At 32.3% G+C, this 20,294-nt stretch overlaps 1 protein-coding gene across 10 annotated transcripts in view; it reads right to left on the reverse strand.

The window, feature by feature from the left end:
- Positions 1-559: 559 nt before the first annotated feature.
- plcb4a (phospholipase C, beta 4a) overlaps positions 560-20,294 on the reverse strand; it is a 166,588-nt gene continuing 146,853 nt past the window's right edge. For 6 of the 10 annotated variants that reach the window (XM_088934652.1, XM_088934612.1, XM_088934621.1 and 3 more), the window contains 12 exons: positions 18,306-18,394; positions 17,358-17,508; positions 16,411-16,463; positions 15,040-15,105; positions 12,055-12,170; positions 11,736-11,811; positions 11,071-11,246; positions 8,268-8,369; positions 7,741-7,798; positions 5,911-5,997; positions 5,579-5,615; positions 560-3,835 (listed from right to left, as the gene is read on the reverse strand). In XM_088934652.1, the coding sequence (XP_088790778.1) occupies positions 3,747-3,835; positions 5,579-5,615; positions 5,911-5,997; positions 7,741-7,798; positions 8,268-8,369; positions 11,071-11,246; positions 11,736-11,811; positions 12,055-12,170; positions 15,040-15,105; positions 16,411-16,463; positions 17,358-17,508; positions 18,306-18,394 (1,100 nt within the window). In that variant the 3' untranslated portion in view covers positions 560-3,746. The remainder of the gene's footprint in view (positions 3,836-5,578; positions 5,616-5,910; positions 5,998-7,740; positions 7,799-8,267; positions 8,370-11,070; positions 11,247-11,735; positions 11,812-12,054; positions 12,171-15,039; positions 15,106-16,410; positions 16,464-17,357; positions 17,509-18,305; positions 18,395-20,294) is intronic. The other 4 variants (XM_088934682.1, XM_088934673.1, XM_088934663.1 and 1 more) reach the window with 2 other exon arrangements.

Genomic DNA, 20,294 nt, shown 5'->3' on the forward strand with positions numbered 1-20,294 from the left:
TTCTAGTCAAAGGGTACAAATCCTGACTTTAGTGCCTGTTTCAATTCAAGCTTTATTGTCCCCCTAGGGGAAATCTGTTAGAGAAACAGCAAGTACAACAAGGCTGCTTCTAAAAAATGTGCTCGTTGATAAGTGCTTATGGCTTATTATTTTCCATCTTTCAACATTACATAGAATAATGAGATTTTAAATACTATCTCTATGCACATGAATATGTAGTATTCAGTTTATTAGTTTTTTACTGCTCACGCTTGAAATTAGTATTCAGGATAACTGTTGTCTGCATAGGTTCAGATATATAAATATTAACATTTTACTTGGGTGTAAACATATATTCATAAAACATTGTTGGACAACTAATTCTGAATTCTGAAGTATTATGAATGTCTTGTTTTAATTGAAGACAGTCAATACTTTTAACTACAGTCTACCAGTGCACCAAGCATTGCGTACATTCCTAAAATATAGCATATTGACTGGTTATTCATCTCTTTTTGATGGTTGAAGAAATATTATATAAAGCTTTTAATTAAACCAATCATAAACTATGTAGCCAAAGTCCCATTTTAATTCTGTTTATTTATTGATACATATACTATAAAACAGTATTAAAGTAGCAGGAGAACAATGATATTTCCCTTCCTAGAAATTGAACAAAATGCTGTATAAGTAAAAAAAAAAAGAACCAAAAACACACAACTGATGTTCCTTTACCAAGTTATGGTTAAAATAGAAAAAACCACAGCAAATGCAATTATATTTGCAAAGTAATCTAATTGTACAAGAAACCTACAAATGAAATTCTACATGTAGTCACACAACAAAAAACATACAACCAGTGAAAAGATAATCTACAGCAATAACTGTTATATATTCTTATAATACCCATTTTATATATATATATATTATAAATAACTTCTTATTTTGGCATTTATTACTCTGCTCTTAAATGAAATGAGACCTTCTAAGACATAATCAGCGACACACCTGAAAGCAATGAATTAAAAGCACTTTTACACCTAATACCCCAGAAGATATGTGGACAAAACTATGTTTATAATATCAGTAGATGGAGTGAAAGAGAAAATAAAATAACATCCACATGGCTGATACTTTGCTTTCCCAACAACAAACATATTCTTATTGTTCAAGGATTAACACAACCACAGAGCCCTTAGGTTATTGATATGCCATAAAACACATTTGGTCTAAAATGATAGACTACGTACATATTTACAGTAGATTTTCACTATATAATTTAGCTTACTACAATAATAAAAAAGTAACATCAGAAAATTCTAGGAAGATGGTATATTTATGGTATACCTTATTAAAAAGAGCTTTTTTTGGATATTGTGTTGTTGAACTTTGTACCCCATTTACAAATTCAAAAATCCAAACCATGGTCAACACACAGTAGTACCCATCAACTTTATTAATACAGCTGCCTAAAATAAGAAAAAAACAAATCCCTGTAGTGGGTACATTAATTGCCATTTCCTTCATTGTAGTATAATAGTAACCACTTTTTTTTAATATGACAATGGAGTCTAAAAATAAACTAGCATAATATGTAGTAACTCAGACATAGAAAAGTTTAGAACGACATGTAGACGGGCCACAGTACTAATCTTTTTGCCATGCCAGTAATGCATGTGTGTACCGGATGTAACATAAGTGTTTCAACAAAATACTGTATGTTTGCTGAAAAGTGTGTCAACTCAAATTAAATGAGTCATCTCCCATATACAACATTTATTGCATTAATCTTTAGTATCCCATCCCCCATCCCAAACTGAATCTGCAGTGAGACAGCATGGTAATCATTGGCTTTCTGGTGTTACAGTATGTTGAACAGAAAGGCAGTTTAGTAGAAAATCAGCAATCTCTTGGCTATCCAAAATAAGTATTTATTTCAAGTCAAACTGCACTCAAGAATTACAATTTTCATTATTTTGATATGGCTTTCACCACAATACCAGTGTTAATTACCTGATCAATGTACAGCTTCCTCCAGATGTATCATGTGATGTAACAGGTTAACATGCAATACAATGATGTATAATTTTTGAATGCAGCACACATATGCACTCTTCTGAAGAGAACAACCTACTAAATAAATGAGCAGTTGATGCATCAAACTGATTTTATACCTCACCCAATAACAGAATGATAAAAAATTAACTGGATAATTAAATGTGTTATGTGCATTTGTTTACCATGCATTTAGTTCATTTTGGAGTTTACTTTTCAGATATTGTAATATTAAAGAATCTGATGTCCATTGTTAAGACAATTCACATAGTTTTTCTGTTAAAAAAAGCTTTATTTAAACATATTTAGAATAAACACTGTAGGAAAACTTTGTTAAACTTTAAACCTCTACTTTATTTTGGCTCTACAGTCCAGTGTCTTGTTTATAAAATCAGTAATTGCTGTCCTGTGTCTACTAGAGAATTTAAATTGGAAGTTTGTTATAGGCCTGTCTACTCCCATCGATTCAGGTATTTTCCTAGATTTTTTATAAAATTCTTAAAAAGACAGAAAAATTATTTCTTAATGGACAATAGACATCAATGCTGATAAAAGATCAAGTTTCTTGTGTATACATGCATTTGAAGTATAGAATATTTTCTGTAAAATTTAACATTAAGCATTGAAGTACATGGCACTTACGTAATACAGCAAAATGTAAGTAAAAATGAGTTACCCTTTTCATGTTCTTTAACCTTACTCCCTACCACCATAATATGTGTGTTTCAATCTATAACAAAGTTGCTAGGTCTGTTTCCAAGCTAACAAACTGAGTGGATCTCCACATTTACCTATTCAAATTTCAGTGCCTTCATGTTGTATTCAGGTATAGGAATTCAGTGGTATTTTCTTGTCAACACACATATACAGTACGTATGACAAAAGAATAGCATGGTATTGCAAATCATAATTAAACTGCAATTCTGGTAAGGTAACCCAGCTCCTACAATGGCTCCAAAAACAGCTACATTGTATAAATTTTTTATATCAATTACTTAGTTTAGGTTTATAAATATAACATATTTTCCCATTACTCTACCATAAAATATTCTAGCATTTCACATTCTTAAGAAACCCGCAATCCAAGTACATTGCTACGTTTGATTATCAGAAAATGAAGGATAGATGTTTTTCACAGCCTAAGATTTTTAAAGTGCTCATGACATAATACTTAACTCTAGAGTATCACATCATCCAGATATTGTTGACAGATTTAACATACAATTGTAACCAAAAGCCTCACAATCTGTGTTGCAGCATGACATTCTTTTGATGTACCTGATGACTCATTAAATTAAAACTATTAATAATAATAAAACTCCAAAACAATTATTTTGAAAATATTACAGCTATTCTTAAGTATACAGTATGTACTTAAAACAATGGTTTATTAACATTTAAACGGGAAACAGTTAAACATTTCCAACAGAAATTTAAAGACTATTTGGCCATTGAAAAATGCTAAAAAATAAATTATTTTCAAAGTGCTTTGTCAAAGTCATTCTGTTATGTCCTTGAATTTGCTTCCTTCTTGTTTTTTTTTGTATGTAGCAGCAGACCACATGGGCATGTTTCATACTCGAAGAGCTTAAGTATTATGTCAAGGGATTGTGTCACTGTAACAAATAGCTCCGAACCTCATCAGCCAGAGAACAGAAAGTGAGAAGAAGGGATTTTGCAGCATTCCTCTGTGTGCGGCACACTTCTCTGCCTCAGTTGGTCTGGGGGTACTTCACACCACTGTTGCTGGCCTGCGGTCCATCTCCGCTTCCAGCTTCACCATCTGCTGCATCTCCTTTGCCTGAAAATCATAAATCAAAAACTTACACCCCAGTCTAAAACCTCATCTCACTGCAACAACAGGGAAAACTCTCATGACATAAAAACAAAAAAAACCCCACCATGTAATACTGTTATTTAACAAAATAATCTTTCACATATTATATTCCGCTCCTACAGTAGAAATGTATTATCTTGACAACTGAAAAGAGAATACATCCCTTGTCGCATAATTACTTCATGTATGCCACCCACACTGACCCGGGTGCTCTTGCAAATGAGACCGGAAATTAGAAAGAAATGCAAAATCCTAAATGAATGTCTAACAGTGCCTTATGAAATCACATAAGTTGTTTTTTACAGTGTTTATCATATGAAGCTACTAATATTTGTGGATTGGCATTTACAACAGACTACGAGGCTAGTTTCCTGGAATGCTGGAGTAAATGAGTATTCATTAAGATGCAAATTCATATTCAGGACATTTTCTTCCCAGGTTTTCAGTATGCGAGTTTGCAATTTGACTGTGCATATCCTTCCAATGACATTTAACCATTCCTAACTTTTTAGTGTATACAATAAAATGACATTCTGCAATGTACAGTGCATATTTTAAACATGTATTTCTAAAATACAAAAAAAACACAGAAGAGTTTCTTAACAGAAGAGTTTGAGAAATATTTTTTTAAACTTACAATGTTATGTAGTTTAAGACTCCAAATTTAATATCATTGACAGCAACTAAGAGACTGGAGTAAAAAAAATATTAATCCCTGTGACAGAATGTACTGCTGAGCAGGGGAAGAGAGGGAATATATTTTGGTCCATGGGTTTTGAGAAGTCAGGAACACTGACTAGCTGGCTTCCTGTGTAATGAGGTTCAGCTGTGGGTAATTAACTTGCCTCTCAAGGTATAAGAGGGCGTGGTGAGCACAGCCTTTTGTTAGGAGGAACTGAATCAGTGATGTTTAGGTTGCTAAGGGGAAATTACAAAACACAGAAATGTTTTGAAAGAGTTGAAAGCAAAGGTGCCAGTTGTACTTTTTTACCTTGGTAGAAGCTTAAAGTTTATCCAATACTGGAAGTATAAATAGTAACAACAAGTAGGAAGAAACATTTGTCAAACTAATTTTCCTATAATATGCAGGAAGACACAACTAGAAGATCCTGGCCAATGGTGATATGGCACCTCTAACTGTCAAGCTTTGTACAACAAAATAAAGTAGGCCATGAAAAGAAATTACATTGTACTTCATTCTACTAGCATCAAATGGATTCTGCAGTTCCAGATTTTGGAAAATGCCAGTAGTTTTCCCCTTTTAGATCCAAATTTGGAAAGACCAGCTATGAAAATCACATCTTTAAAAATGGGGAAGTGAAGTGAAAGACGCATTCTCTGAGCTTCTGTTTGTTTTGTGAGCTATGCTGAAAACAGAGTTGGAGCCTCAGCTGAGGACATAATGTACAATGACTGCATCAGTGTATACAGTAGCTTTTATCCTCTTCCACTGAGAACCAACAGTTACCGATGTGAAGGAGAGAACTTTGGATTTAACTGGACATAACACTAAACTTTCACAGAAAGTGCTTTCTTTAAAGAGCTACTTTAACAACCCAGATGCTGTAGCATTGTTCATCATCATCAATTCATGTACACATAAAACATATAATCTCTTTTACTTAGCTGTGAGAAAATAAAATGAAAGGTAAATGAAAAAAGATCAGTCTGGGTCATGAGTATATGATGAGGATTGGCAAGGCCTACCTTCACACTGAGACACTGCATGATGTGATTTCAAAAGCTGTACAAAAACAAATTAAAGCAACTGCTATTAAAAATGAACATTTCAACATTTGTATAAAAATATGTAACAATGAGCAATGAAAATCAATGGGAAAAAAAAGTGAAAATGATTTTTGAACATCAAACTTATTTTCTGTGTGTTGATGATTTCTTCATTTAACAGACTGAGATAAAGGGATGCTTCTTTTGAAAGATGTTAAAGTGTTCAGATATACATATATATTATTTTGCTGCAGTTCCTCTCCTGGAGGATATAAAATGTTTAAGGAGATATAAGGAATAAAGGTCTCTACCTGCTCATTTAGTTTTTCTAGATTCTCCAGCTGTTCATGCTGAGCTTTCTCTAGTTGATCCATTTCCTTGGATTGTTTCATGGCAAGCTGTGAGAAATAAGATGAAATACCTCTTTTATGATCAATAAACATCAGATCTTATTTGACATCAGAAAGATATGAGGCTGAGACAATATTGAGTGACTCAACCATAAAACCACTGTAGTAGAGGTAAAAAGACATTCATATGGAGGGACAACTGATCAAAGAAAAAGTATAATGTTTTCAGGTTAACATCCTTTCCAAAGCAGTGTTAGAAGTTACTAACTTGTAGTCTGATCACAACAAATATCAGAAGCAAGAAAGGTTAGGCCTGGTTAGTAGTGTGATAGAAGACCTGTAGATGGTCTTTGGTGGTCCTTGGTAGACCAGTAGACAGTAGTCATCCCTTTGGACAGGGAGATATGGTGCTGTAGGTATTGAAGTCCTTCAAATAAGACATTACATCAATTTCCTGACTCCCTGGAGCTGATCATTAGAGTAGAGGTGTTATTTATGATGCATTCTCTAGACCTCAGTTTTACCTTGGACAATCTATCTTACACAAACTTCCCTTTTAACATGTCTGGTGATGTAATTTCTCATTGATGAAGCAGGTCCCTTCCTATATGTGAACACCTTTGGGATTCTTTAGAATGAAAAGCAAATGCAAGAAGTTAGTTTAAACCAGGTTTTCCACAAACTTGCCTTCAAGTATTTGCTGCTTCAACATATAGTACAGTATTTACTCATGTTCTCATTTCATTTTCATGTACAAAGTCCAGCCACAATGATATACAGTACACTAAGAACATTCTGAAAAATAAGAACTATTTATTTGCTCCAGCCACTATTTTCCATGACCTTAAGTACTGTACAGACATCACTTTTCTGTGTGACCATCTATGTAGAAAAGGAGATCAAACTTCTGTGTCTTCTCCAGTTGTGCTTTGAGTTTTGTTACAGCTCAATTATTTTGGCCAAATAAGTTCACTTTTAGATGAAACAGATCTTTACATTTCAAATTTAGATTTGTCATAGTAAAGGGGTTGAAAACTAATGTGATAAATATTATAGTTTAGTTTAAATTTGCTGACATTTAATTCTTTCACCAATAAAAGTGTTCAGTTTAAACAATTCACTTAAAAATGTGTATTGTGTGTGTTCATTTTGAAAATGTGACTATTTCAAAGGCACTGTATAAACAGTAGATTATATACAGTATACATGTGCATTAAACAAATGTTCTTGTTCTACAAATATACCTTTGATATTGACTTATATAATGAACAGTCAATTAACAATACCAACTTTATATGACTGTTCCTATGGCTACATATTCCAGAACTCAAAATGTATAGGATATCCTGACATTACTTGAGACTTAAGCAGAAAGCTGAAAAAAACAATATCCCATGTCTGTCTTGTGTGCTCTCGAATGCTAAAATGTTTTGTGAAATCTTTTGGTTTGCTCTATGATAGAAGCATATCTTTCCTCACAGCCTTCTATTCTTCAACTATTTAGAACTTTTCATCTATTTCTATTTTTTTTTAGAATTTGACAGTATGTAGTCAGAGAAAATACTTTTTAGAGAAGTTTATTTGGAACATTTTACACAAACACATTCACTAAGAATGTCAGTTCCACTTTGCTAAAGAGTTCATTAATTCTTAATTAATTCATCTACATACTGTTTAACTGAAACAGGGTAATAAATAGTTGCTTGCATTTTGTGGAAAATGTATACGTCAGTATTTTATTTTTTTCTGTGTGAAGAAGTACTTTGAAAAACAAACAAAAAAAATACACACCCTTTTCCTTTCTTCGAGAAACTTTTTCGTGTTACTGCTGTTCAATTCCCTGACTCTCCTTCAAGCAAGGGAAATGAAAGTTATGTAATTATCACACATTGTAACAACATAAAGCAATGTTAAATTCCAACTGAAAAAATTATTTCCTCCAAAATGTTCCATGTTTGTTACTGAATAGATGAGAAGAGATAAAATAGATGTTTGTTAGTTGACTATGGTAATAGAGAAAAAAAGATAGTAAAAGCATTAGGAATCTCAAAACAAGTACAGAATGAGAATGGACAGAGGATACCTAACAAAGAAAACTGTGACTAATCTCTTTAATTATTGATTAAATTCTTCAACTTGGCTAATAAACAACTTCCAAAGGAGGACACAAAAATACATTTTCTTACTTGCAATAAACAACAAAAGCCATTTATGATGATTTACAATAGTTCAAACGTCAATATGCCTTCTAAAGCCCTCAACTATTCAAGTAAACAGTTTTTCTGACTTCCTGTCAAATAAAGTATGTTTGAACTTACCTCTCCCGCTCAGCTTTGTTTTTTATGGATTTGTCTTGGCTGATGGCTTTGCTGTTTTCCATGGATGTCTTAGCTTGGTTAGCACGCATGTCTTTGCTCTGTCTTTAAAACAACAGCAAGGAATTAAAATAATCCAGATACAACTCCAGCAAACATAATCAGTTCACAGATTTGACAGGGTTTCTTAATTCAAATAATGTATAAATTACACATACAAAAAAAAACCTGAACATCCATGTAATATTAGGATGTAGAACATATGCTCTGTATGCTTTGGTAATTGCAGTACAGTACATATGAGAGCATAATAATTACGATCTTAGTATTGAAATCAACATTGGAGAACACAGACACTCAATGTGATTTCCACAATAAAGAAAACAGGATTTTTTTAAAATAATGTATTGGTAATTTGAATACGTGTATAAATAGAACTAATATATTTTGTTTATATCATGACAATTCAAACTATGCTACTCAAATCATTTGTTTATCTATACAATGTACTGAATATACTGTGTATAACAAGTAATATTAATTAATTCAGAGCATTGTATTTAGTTTTAAATATATAATATTCATGCATTCACATATCACTTTTAAATCAATTTAAATGAACAGAATAGCTACAAATTGTGTAATAATCAGATACTGAACAAGCCAAATGATCAAAAACAAATCAACAGAATCTTGGTAGGTAGGCGTTTTATTTTTTAATTCAATTAATTCATTTTTAAAGCTTTAGTTGTACTGAAACAGAAATCCTTACAATAATAGACTAAATCAAGGCTGACGATGCCAATTAACTAACATGGAAATGCGGACTTCATCATAAAAGAAATAAAAGACCATGAGATAATGAAACTGGAAATAAAACCTTTCAGAAAACCAAAGCCAAGCAGAAATGTCGTTCAGCAGCATGCAAATTATCTTTGTTGTACTTGTGTTCAAAAGCCTTTCTGCATGTTGTATTCAGTTTTCAAGTGGTATTAATTAACTGTGCTTAGCAAAATAAAAAGTACTGATCCATTGTCAAAAATCCCTATAGAATTCAGTATTATTACTAAGTATAGCATGCTGATTACTGTATCACCACAGTCTGAATTATGCTAGTTTTGCTCAATAAGTATTTATATAAACCTACAATAGTGATAAGTTCCAAGATAAGGATATTCTATTTCAAACAGTTTATTAAAACAAAGTGAATACATGCATATCATGCTACTGCTTAATAACTGACAAAGATATAGAAAAATCCGTTAAATGTTCCTTAAACATACAGTTTACTGAATAAATTCGTTTTAACTTGGAGAGAGAATTTATAATAATGATCATGTTCAGTAAAATCAAAATGCTCAATTTATAAGAAATGTTATAAGTGAATGTTATAGAAATGTTATATGTCAGGGGGTCATTTGGCCGCTCTAGCCAGTTTGGTATTTAGTATCATACTGATCTGATTACAGGTTTAAGCTTTTTTTTTGCACTCGTTCCTGCAAAAAAAACCTTGGTACAGAGGTTTTCAGTTCAGTAGCCCGGTGTATTCTGGTGTTTGTTCTAGTTGAGTTCTTAACTACAGGCTCATTTATTTAACTTTTCTATTTTTTTAATTTGTAAAATATGAGTCTTGTAGTTTGTATAATCTCCGTTCTAATTAGTGAATTCCAGGACTGCCCTTATCTACAGTAGATGATATACCTTAAATGTAACCTATTGAACTGAAGAACACCCTACATCTAAACACATTTTGCACACTTCTAGCTGTGCAGGAAAAACAATATACCACTGGAGTCTGATACAGTGTCATTCCCACCTGTGTGTTCACCATCAACTATCAGTCGACTTCAAGTCAGAAATAAGGCAGCCATTTTTAATTAACTAGTTGAGGAGAGACTTCATAATGTTATTGTATGATGTTACAGTAAAAATACAATATGGAAAAATCTACTCTGTCATGTTGCAGAAGCCAGTACCCTACACGTCTTTCAAGAAACACCTGGATGAGCTCCTTAGATCAATTAACTACTACCAAAACAGAGAAGTCGAATGGTTTCCTCTATGTTTTGTAACCTTTCTTATGTTCTTATGCAAAATGTCAACAAAAAAGTACAGGCTTGATTTGGACATTCATAGCCTCCTTAAAATACTCCCAGATATTTAGCTTTACTATTTGCTTATACATATTACTACTTATTCATAATATTCTTCTTAGGACTAATAGCTTTTGTTGTGCTTTTAATGCATTTCAGTATATTTGTAAGAACTCGAGTTATCTGTCAGAATGCAGGAAATAAAAAAAACATATTCTCTCTCTGGTGTCATACTGCTATGTAATGTTAATCATTTATGTGTTAAATGAAGATCAGAGAATTCCATTCCATTGTATAGTTTTCTTTTCTAAACTATACTGGATTCAATAAAAAAAATATGACGTAAAAGCGTCTATCACTGGTTGATCACCCCTAGCTAGGGGAATTGCTCAGTGTACTGTACATGTAAAATACATCACCATCACCAACAACACCAACAAGGGAAAGCAGAGACACTGTTTCCACATATAGTATAGTAGTGAATCTTTTAAGTATAATGCTTTAAAAATGTCAGCAATTCCTAATAAAAAAAACAGTGTCTTGTACATTCTGAAACATTTTAGTGTAAGATTTGCTAAATTCTGGATGCTTAAAACGGGAATTTGCCCACTTACACATTGAAAGCTCATCCAAACTCAAAGCCAAAAGTTCATTTACAAAAAAAAAGGAAAACCAGTAATAAAACTGTACCTTAAATGTACACTTGCTCTCACCTGTCATGGATGAGCTTAAGTTGTTGGGTTTGCTGTTCTTGTACTGAAATCAACAGTTTCTTGAGATGTTCACATTGCTGGAGTACATGCTGATCTCTCAGTTCCTGCTCTTCTGAACTGAGTGAGTTGATCATCTCTGACCATTCCTTGGTGTGCTGAGCAACAATCTCCTTCACCTGCCAGAGAAAAACCGGTGTAGTAAAACATCTCGCAGCCAGGTGGCAGAGCTGAATAAAAAGAAGCAGTTACTAAGAAAACAGTCAAATAAATAATCTAAAATGGTCACCTGGATGGTAAACTACAGTTATTGTTATTAATTTGTTTGGTTGATGCTTTAAAAAAGCAACTAGTGCAAATAAAACAAACAATCAAAAGATATTTATACACCCTTTTACAGCTGTGCTGTTAAACAGCTGTTTTACTTAAGAAATATGAATAAACTTTCCTTGTTTAAGGTGCAAAAGCATTTCTCTACATCTAATTTGAATGCACAACCTTCCACATCTAATGCAAAGCCTTAAGTACTACTCCTTACTCCCACAGGCTTTGTACAGGAAAAAAAACAAACTTTACATAACAGGCTTTAAAGGAAGACGGCTCCAGCATTTCTTCAATAAATAAAGCTGAGGACATAGATGAACTATTTTTAATAAATGAATATTTACCTTTAGTTTGTGGTCTGATGTTAGTGTCTGGATTTTAATTTCTGTTTCCTTCTTCAATTCAAGGCAGTTGTTTTCTCTACAATTGATTTAAAAAAAGTATTTTCAGAAAGTGCCTTTTCTTTGACTTACGTTTTAAGATTAGGAGTCACTCTGTATTCTTGAAAATTCCACAAGAGGAGTTTATTGTGTTTCATATTTACTGTATGTAAATATACATACAAAACGATTACTCAACATTGAATACGGTATGAATTTATATGAATATATGTTTAGATTCGGGAATGCCGTTTTTCCACACACAAACAGAAGAAAAAATTACCCTTTTTTCTTAATAGCTTTTTCCAAAAGTTTCTCATAGGTCAGTTTTTCTTTGTCATGCTGAGCCACAATCTTGTCCACTTGGGTGCAATGTGACTTCTGCATAGCACTGTGGTCCTGGAAGAAAATTACAATCTGTTGCACCTGTCTGCTATTCCAATGGTACAGTTTTGGCAGTCAGTTCATTCTTACAATCAGTATTTACTAAGCTACCAAACTAGAAAGATGGGTCGAATGCCCCCTTCTTGTTCGCAGACCTTTCATATGTTCATATGTTTTCCTGTTACATTCTCCACCTACATTAAAATCCCATGAACAATCTTGGTTCACATCACCGTTGCACTCTCTCATAACCCCAATTTTATTTTTCTAAAACATAAATGCATAAAGTGGTAAGTTGATGCTTAGACTACAATTAAATTCCTGAAAGAGTCTACTTGTTCAGGAGCACTGACAGACACTGAGACTCACAGCACTCAAGCACCTCACAGATAAACAGGTTTCAACTACTGCACTTCCAGCATAATTCCATTACACCTCACTGGTGATTTTACAGTTTAATTACCTTCCAGTAATCAAGTACCTTTACTACAATACCAAAAGCAATAAAGCACACATAAAAAGCAGCAGTATACAAATTTAATCTTGTATCAATTGCAGCACATAACCACTGTGAAGTTTCTTATCTCTGTATAAATATATAGTAACTGGTTTTCCGTTAGGGAACCCTGATATCAAATAATGCTCTTTATGTTAATTTGACATATTAGAATATAGAGCTGGCAGATCAGACAGCTGTCCTCTATTTAGTTTACAGTATATCAGGTTTAATCTTTTCAATTGTGCCTTGATTATGCCCAATTTATCCTTTATTTGCTTAATTATAACCTACAAAAGCATACTACATAAACATTATAAACATGTTCAATTTTTGGGCACGCACAGTCACGCACAATTTTTTCACTGAACAAAAAAAACACCAAGAAAAGAATGATTTTGTTCCTGTTCAAGGTCCATTTGTATTAATGTTATTGGTCATCCAGTTTTGCTTAGTACTGTAGACTAAATGTTTAAATTATATATTTCAAACCAAGTACTCAGTGTGTACTTGTAATCATATGAAAATATTAAACTAACTAAAAGGGTAGTTTTTCATTACAGTCAAAAAAGAAGAATCTTTACTGCAGAAAAGTGATTAAAGAATAAAAATATTTCAAACACTAGATGGACATCATGCTAATTTAATTATATACAGTGCAGATCATAAGTATTTGGACAGTGACACAATTTTTGTTTGTTTTGGCTCTGTAATCATAGCACAAATGCTACTTTCAACGGCACAAACGTAGCACTAACAAATGAGGTGGGTTTATTCATTTGTGCTGTCTGTGGGGGGGGGGGGGGCAACTTCACAGAGATCACACTTTTTCTTTTCTTTGTCTTTTTTTCTCCTCCTTCTTCTCTTTGTGTTGATCTTAATACAATTATTTAGTGTACAGAGTATAATAATCAAAATTCTAAGTAGAAACAATATTAGCTCATCCCAAGACTACATATAAAAAGACACAGAACACACACCCTGTAATTAAATAACGGAAACCAACAGATGATATAAGAGTACATTATCCTACTAACTTAATATGTTATATGTAATATGTTCCTATTATTCCAAACATCATTATACAGCTACAGTATGTGAGCACAATGTAATCTCTTATATTACCCAAATAAATTGAATTCACTGGGGAAAAAGTTATCTCTAGCAGCAAATTTAACATTGATTTTCCTATTTTAACTACCTTCCAAGATCAGTTAAACCTTCCTTCCTTTTCATTGTTATTAAACCAAAGTTCCACATCATTGACAGCTGACTGACCTGCACTAATACAATTCACATGTACCAAGTGCCTCTCCATATTTAAAAACCAGAAACTGCATATTTTATTGACTTGAAGCCTTTTTAGTTTAGGTCTAAAATACAATCAAAACACATAAAGTTATACTATCTTCACACTCATTGTGTGTTATTACTATTACTGAACACAGTATTATTGTACATTAAGATTTAGAGTAATTTACTAATTACACAAATAGCTTTTGCATTCAATTCTCAAAAAGTAGACGATATTCAGCTAATATTGAAAAGAAGCCACAAACCGTTTATGCAAACTATATTAGTTTCCACAGAGGAACACTAAAGGCTACATTTTATGAATATTAAAAAGGCTGAAATTGTATCTGTTGACCCTAAACTAGCACTTGTCATTGCATGGCTGCCTCTGAAATCTAGTACCATTCAATCACCTTACTCGTCTTAGACCTTTTTGTTTAGATTTTGTAAAAAAAATTACAAAATTCCTGAAAGGTATGATATGTATATACTTAACATAGTATTTTGGTACCAAATAAAACTGGAAACCTTAAATCAGAAAGCATTTTGTTTCTGAAAGCCTGCTTAAAGGTCACTGATTTGTAGCTATATATTACTTCATTAGAATTAACTAAATTGCCAAATGCATTCTGAAAACCTGTGCCACTTGTGTACTTTTTAGATAACCCTTTTTTGCATTATTTCAAATAACCTTAAATGCTATTCAACTCATAACAGCTTTGAAATGTAAAGATGGAAATGTTTATTTCCGGGTACAACTGATCACAAGAAATAAAGCAACAAAACAAGGCATGTTTGCATGCAATCTGATATGTTAAACCAACTGAATAAAGGCAATCACTACAGCTCAATACAATTAACTGCTTTTTCTATGTGACCAAGCTCTCAGTTTCACTACTTTATAGCAATGTAAATCAGGCCTGTTCAGAAAACTGGATGATGATAAGTATGATGCAACTGAATGCTAATAGACAATAGCTTGCAGAGGCAGCTCTTAGACGTTGAGATGAACCCACCTGCAATCACTATGCCTGCTAATGCAATACTTTTTTAAATCCTTTATTAATAAGTGAATACATATATTTTGTACCTTACCTTTACATGTTTTTTCTTTAAGGCATTTAGCTCCTTCTGTTGTTTCTTGATCAGCTTAAGGTATGTCTGTAAAAATAAAATGTTTTAAAGTCCCTGCAGTCCTCGGTATTTTTATATTTATAGTATTTTTATATTTATAGTATTTTTATATTTATATTTATAGTTATATATATATTTATATTTTATATTTATAGTATTTTTAAGTATTTTGTAAACTGTAAAACAAGCTATAACATTAATTCTATTAGAAAAACTATGAAATTACTCTAAGGAATCCTATTGCAGCATGCATGCATGCTCATGCTTATTATCCTTGGTGAAAACAGACTTGTTTTATTTTGGTGCAGCAGTGATGTATTAAAATCAGGAAATGTATATATTATTTCTTTTATCCTTCAAGTTTCATTTTGTTTTCAAAACATATTTATTGAAATGATGTCTTGTATAAATTCATACACGTGTGAACAAGAAAATCTAATTATGTGTAAGGTACTGTACACATACTGTACCATTGAATTGAATATGGATGACAAGTGGTGTTCAGTGACCATTGATTAGATATATTTTCAGGGGATATGAATCCAAAGACTTTTTTAAATTGACAGATGACCACCAGGTATTATGAAATACTGTATTATCAGTCCGACTGTAGAGTGTTGGGATTCACAAACTCCTGATTAAGGAAAATCTGACATCATACTTTCTAGGTAACCATCTAAAAGACTGCAGGAAACGGGACTAAATACACTCTACAAAATCTCACAATGTTAATGTTTTTATGTCTATTCAATGTATGATTATAGTGAAATAAGTAATAAACCTTGCTCCATTTTGCGACCCTTCAGAGGCCAAATGAAAAGTGTACAGGCAAATCTTTAATCTTTTTATGACACACAGGAAATATCATATTTGCAGCTGCTAATACTTGGTCAAATAAAAATGATTAAAGAGAGGATCACATAATGGAAGAGATTTAAAAGGTTAAAAAATACAGAATAATAAACTAATGATTACAGTGGAGAACATTTTTATCTTTAACACTCTAACCATGTACATTTATTGCTTTTTGTGGCTCTAGCTGAAGATTACAGCAGCTGTTCAATGTTCACAGAACAAAGACGACAGACTGCTAAAATACTAGGATGTGAGGAAAAGAGAACAGGAGGGGTTGAGAATAAAAGCTGTCATGTGTGACAGGGCTGTAGAAGATGGAAGATTGGTTTATAATATGTGAAATGTAGATATTTAATGTCCAAAATTTTACGGCACACATAACACTTCCCATTATCTTAGTGGACTGAAAGCAGCTCAGTCAGCAGTAAGAAGAGAACGTGGCCTGAATTAATCAATCATGATGAAAATGGAACTTACCTTCATCTGTTTCAAGTCATCAATATTAACCTGAGGCACAAGTGCAGCTGTGTCTGAAATTAAAGAAAAGAAGTTTCTAACAAAGCAATCTAAAGGTTTATTCTTGTGTTACATTCTTTAAACGGTTTACATTTTCCTCACAAAATTTGTAAATATTACTAAAAAATAAAATAAAAAATAAAAAACATTTACACTTAACCTTTTTGCTCTAATGCAAATTTTATATCACACATACTATTTTCAAATACTGTTGAAATTTCACAAATTTCAAAATTTCACATTTATTTGGGTGGGAAAAATGTTATATACTGTATATAGATCTAAAAATTATATTTGACATCTATATTGTCTCTGGCTAAATTATAAGTTTCATATTATATTTTTAAACTTTCATACTGACTTCCATAAATCTGAAAGCAAAAGTTGCCCATAAAAATATCCTGTCTTAGGCATCACTGTTATCTTTTAACTTAAAATATCTGAGTATTTACCTCCTTGGGTTTTTTTACATTTTATTTTGTTATAATATGGAATCAATGGAAAAAATCCCAGTTAAATACATTATGATCGACACTCTTTGTCAAAGTGAAAACTAAATTGTACAACTCCTCCTAAATTAATCTAAATATAAAAAAGAAAATGGTTGATTGAATATGTATTCATCCCCTTGGCTCAATATGTGGTAGAGTAATAATCTTATAATATTTTAGAATAGTTCAAAATGAACATACCGCATTAAGAAATGTGAAATTCTCTTCTTATGTCCCTAAATTAGATCAAGATTCTTTGCATAGTCCTTGGTTTGCACCAATACAGTTATGTCATTCGATTTATTGAGAAATACAAATGTATTATGAAAACTATGATTTCATTACGGAAACATGAAAGAAAATCTCTTGTCTCAAAGCACAAATATAGATTCTTAATAGCATTTAAATTTTCCTAACCTTTCTTTGCTTCGTTGACATTGGTCTGACCGGCAGTTGAGTTTTGTCTCAACTCGGAACTGCTCTGTGGTGTCACACTGGCTTTGACTTGGTTAACCTTCCCTTTCTTATCATTCTTTGAGCTGTCATTTGGCACATCTGCAATGTCACTCTAAATGCAGAAAAAATGAAGGAAAATGGCAAATGAGGGGTTAAAAGTACTTCACTGTATTTACTTGAGGTTGCAATATGAGCTTTTAAAAATATATTATTTATCCTGCAAATTAGATGCAAGCTTGAGTTCTTGAAATACTGCTAACACTAAAAAGCTTGAGAATACTGCATAAATGAACAACACTACTGCAAGGATTTTGGTTCCTGTTCATGATATGAGACTACCATTTTAGATGTGGTGTACAGTAAGTTACACTGACTCACCAAAAACACTTATATTCATGTGTTTTAGTTACTGGGAGAAGCTCTTAAGATAAAAGGTATTTTAAATTCTTTCAATACCATTTCTTGCCTTTGACCTAATAGGGTTCAAATCCAGCTGATATGGTAATTTAAAGAAGAGTGAAATGGTTTTAGTGAACCATTTAAAAACAGAAGTTAACCTTTGGAGCACATCTGAACTTTATATCCCAGGAGGATGTCAGGGTCAGACCTGCTAGGCAAGTGGTTTGATGAGAGAACAGTCTCAAAAGCTGGTTGATGATATATCTGGCATTGACAAACAACCAGAAGAGAAAAAGTGGGAAACACTACAAATTTCAGCTTGGACTACTCACTTACAAGGATATTTCTCAAGCAATCAAAAAGGACATTTTGAAGTGTATGAAATGTAAATGATTTTTTACATGGATAAGGCAGGTTAAAAAAATCCTGCATAACACAATTCTGCTGCTTTAATATATTTTAAATATCACATATGATTTTACACCACAAAGATGAAAAAATAGTACTTACTGTTTCAATACCCATTGCCCTCATTTGGTCAGCTCTCTTTTCCGTAATGGATAAAAACTTCTTTGGATCTGAAAGTGCATCTACAATAGCTGAAAGATATTCAAAAAACATGTCAAGCATGTAGGAATATCGTAGAAAAATAGCAGATGAAGTATTCAAGATGACTGGGGAAGGTTAGTCTAGTGACGGCATCCCCTGGAGGCCATAATCATGAAGAACAGTTTTCTTCATTTATGAAACGGTAAAATTGTTTTTATCCGTAGGTTGTCTGCAATGAAGCTATGAAACAGTGTCGCTTAATGGTGCATAAAGTCTTCCTATGATGTTTTTAGGGCATTCTTTGTGATGAAAAAGTACTCTTCCTTTGATGAGCAATATTTTTAAAGAAGTCTGATTCAATGTTCTTAACAAGATAACAGAAGAAACTGAACTGCAATTCATTCATGAAGACATGAATACACGACAACATTAAATTTATATATGCAGCTGTAATGGATTAAAAGATAAATATGTGAGATTTTTTTAACTTCTGAAATGATTAAAATGTGGAAACTATGAAATTTATTATATATTTTTCCAAAACTAACACGTGTGACTTACATTTTCCAACTGATTTAATAATTTAAATATAAAATATTTAAAATATTATATAAATAAAATATTTAAATAAATGTTTAAAAACCACACAAAGTCTAGCAACGATCAAAATGTTCTGTTGTATTCTGCTTTCATTACATTGATGGTACTGTACAGTACTGTATATCTGAATCACAAAAAAAGCAGCTAAGATCATCAAATTTGTGCCACATGAATCTTTTTTTTTTAAATCTCACTCAATCCACACTCAATTGAGACTCGTCTACAGTGTATAAAGTTTGATCATGAACAAAAGTTTCCATTATTTGGGAGAAATGTCATACAGATGAATCATGCATTTGAATCACAGAAATATCCACAGGTCTCCCACTCATCTTCAGCTTAGAACAAGCTACAGTATTTCATAACGCACTTGTGGATATTCAAGGAAATTAACTGATTTTATCTGTCTTCTATCAAGCAAATAAACTCAGCAAAAGAAGATTAGTGTAAAGTTGAATAGAGACTACAGACTATACTGTACTATTTAACAATGTGAAAAACAGAATTGCCTGACAGGTCATACCTTAACACCTAATTGCTATCAATAATAGCAACAACTAGCTTTAATAGAACTAAGTGGATAGTATTATTAGTTCCCAATATAGGAAACACCTAGTATGAAAATGTCTGAACCAATTAGATTAACTATTTTTTTTCTTAAGAGCATCTGGACAAAGCCTAACTAAGTACTTTACTTAATCCATCATTCCTTTTATGCAGTAAATGTCTGACAGACAAAACAATTTGTCACACATAAAACCTTAACATTGTAAACAATTCTTTAGCTTCTTTTTCCCAGCTGCAATATTTACTTTTTTTTTCCTTTCTGCCCTTCAGACTGAATCAATGTTCAGATATATTGCCATCTGGACAATTGTGCAAATGCACAAGTATTTGTGCTACCTCATGCACAGTTGTCCAGATGGTACATGTATGTCCTAATTTTAGAACTTAATTTCATTAAAAAAGTAATGAGCCAGTATTGTTATGCCATTAAAAGAAAGGTGCAATACAATATTAACTGTATATTTCTTCATTCATCCATTTTCTAACATCTTTACGCAATACTTTAATATCTATTCAATCCATTTATGCAAACGTGTATAACATAAAACATGATTTTTGTAAACATTTTTTAAGATACATTTTAATATTTTGATAAATGTTTACAAGGTTACTTGCTTTACATTATACATATTGACCATTCATACGTATGATTACTTTCAACAATCGGATATCAATGCATTGACAGTTTTGGGAAAAAAAAAGATTACTCTTGTTCTTGTTTCCAAGTACAAAGTGTTCTGCATTTTTGGTGCTTATTTTGCAAGGACATATGTCCTGTTAGCA

This window comes from Atractosteus spatula, chromosome 2 (genome assembly GCF_055471065.1).
Source record: "Atractosteus spatula isolate fAtrSpa1 chromosome 2, fAtrSpa1.hap1, whole genome shotgun sequence".
In the NCBI taxonomy this organism is placed as follows: Eukaryota; Metazoa; Chordata; class Actinopteri; order Semionotiformes; family Lepisosteidae; genus Atractosteus; species Atractosteus spatula.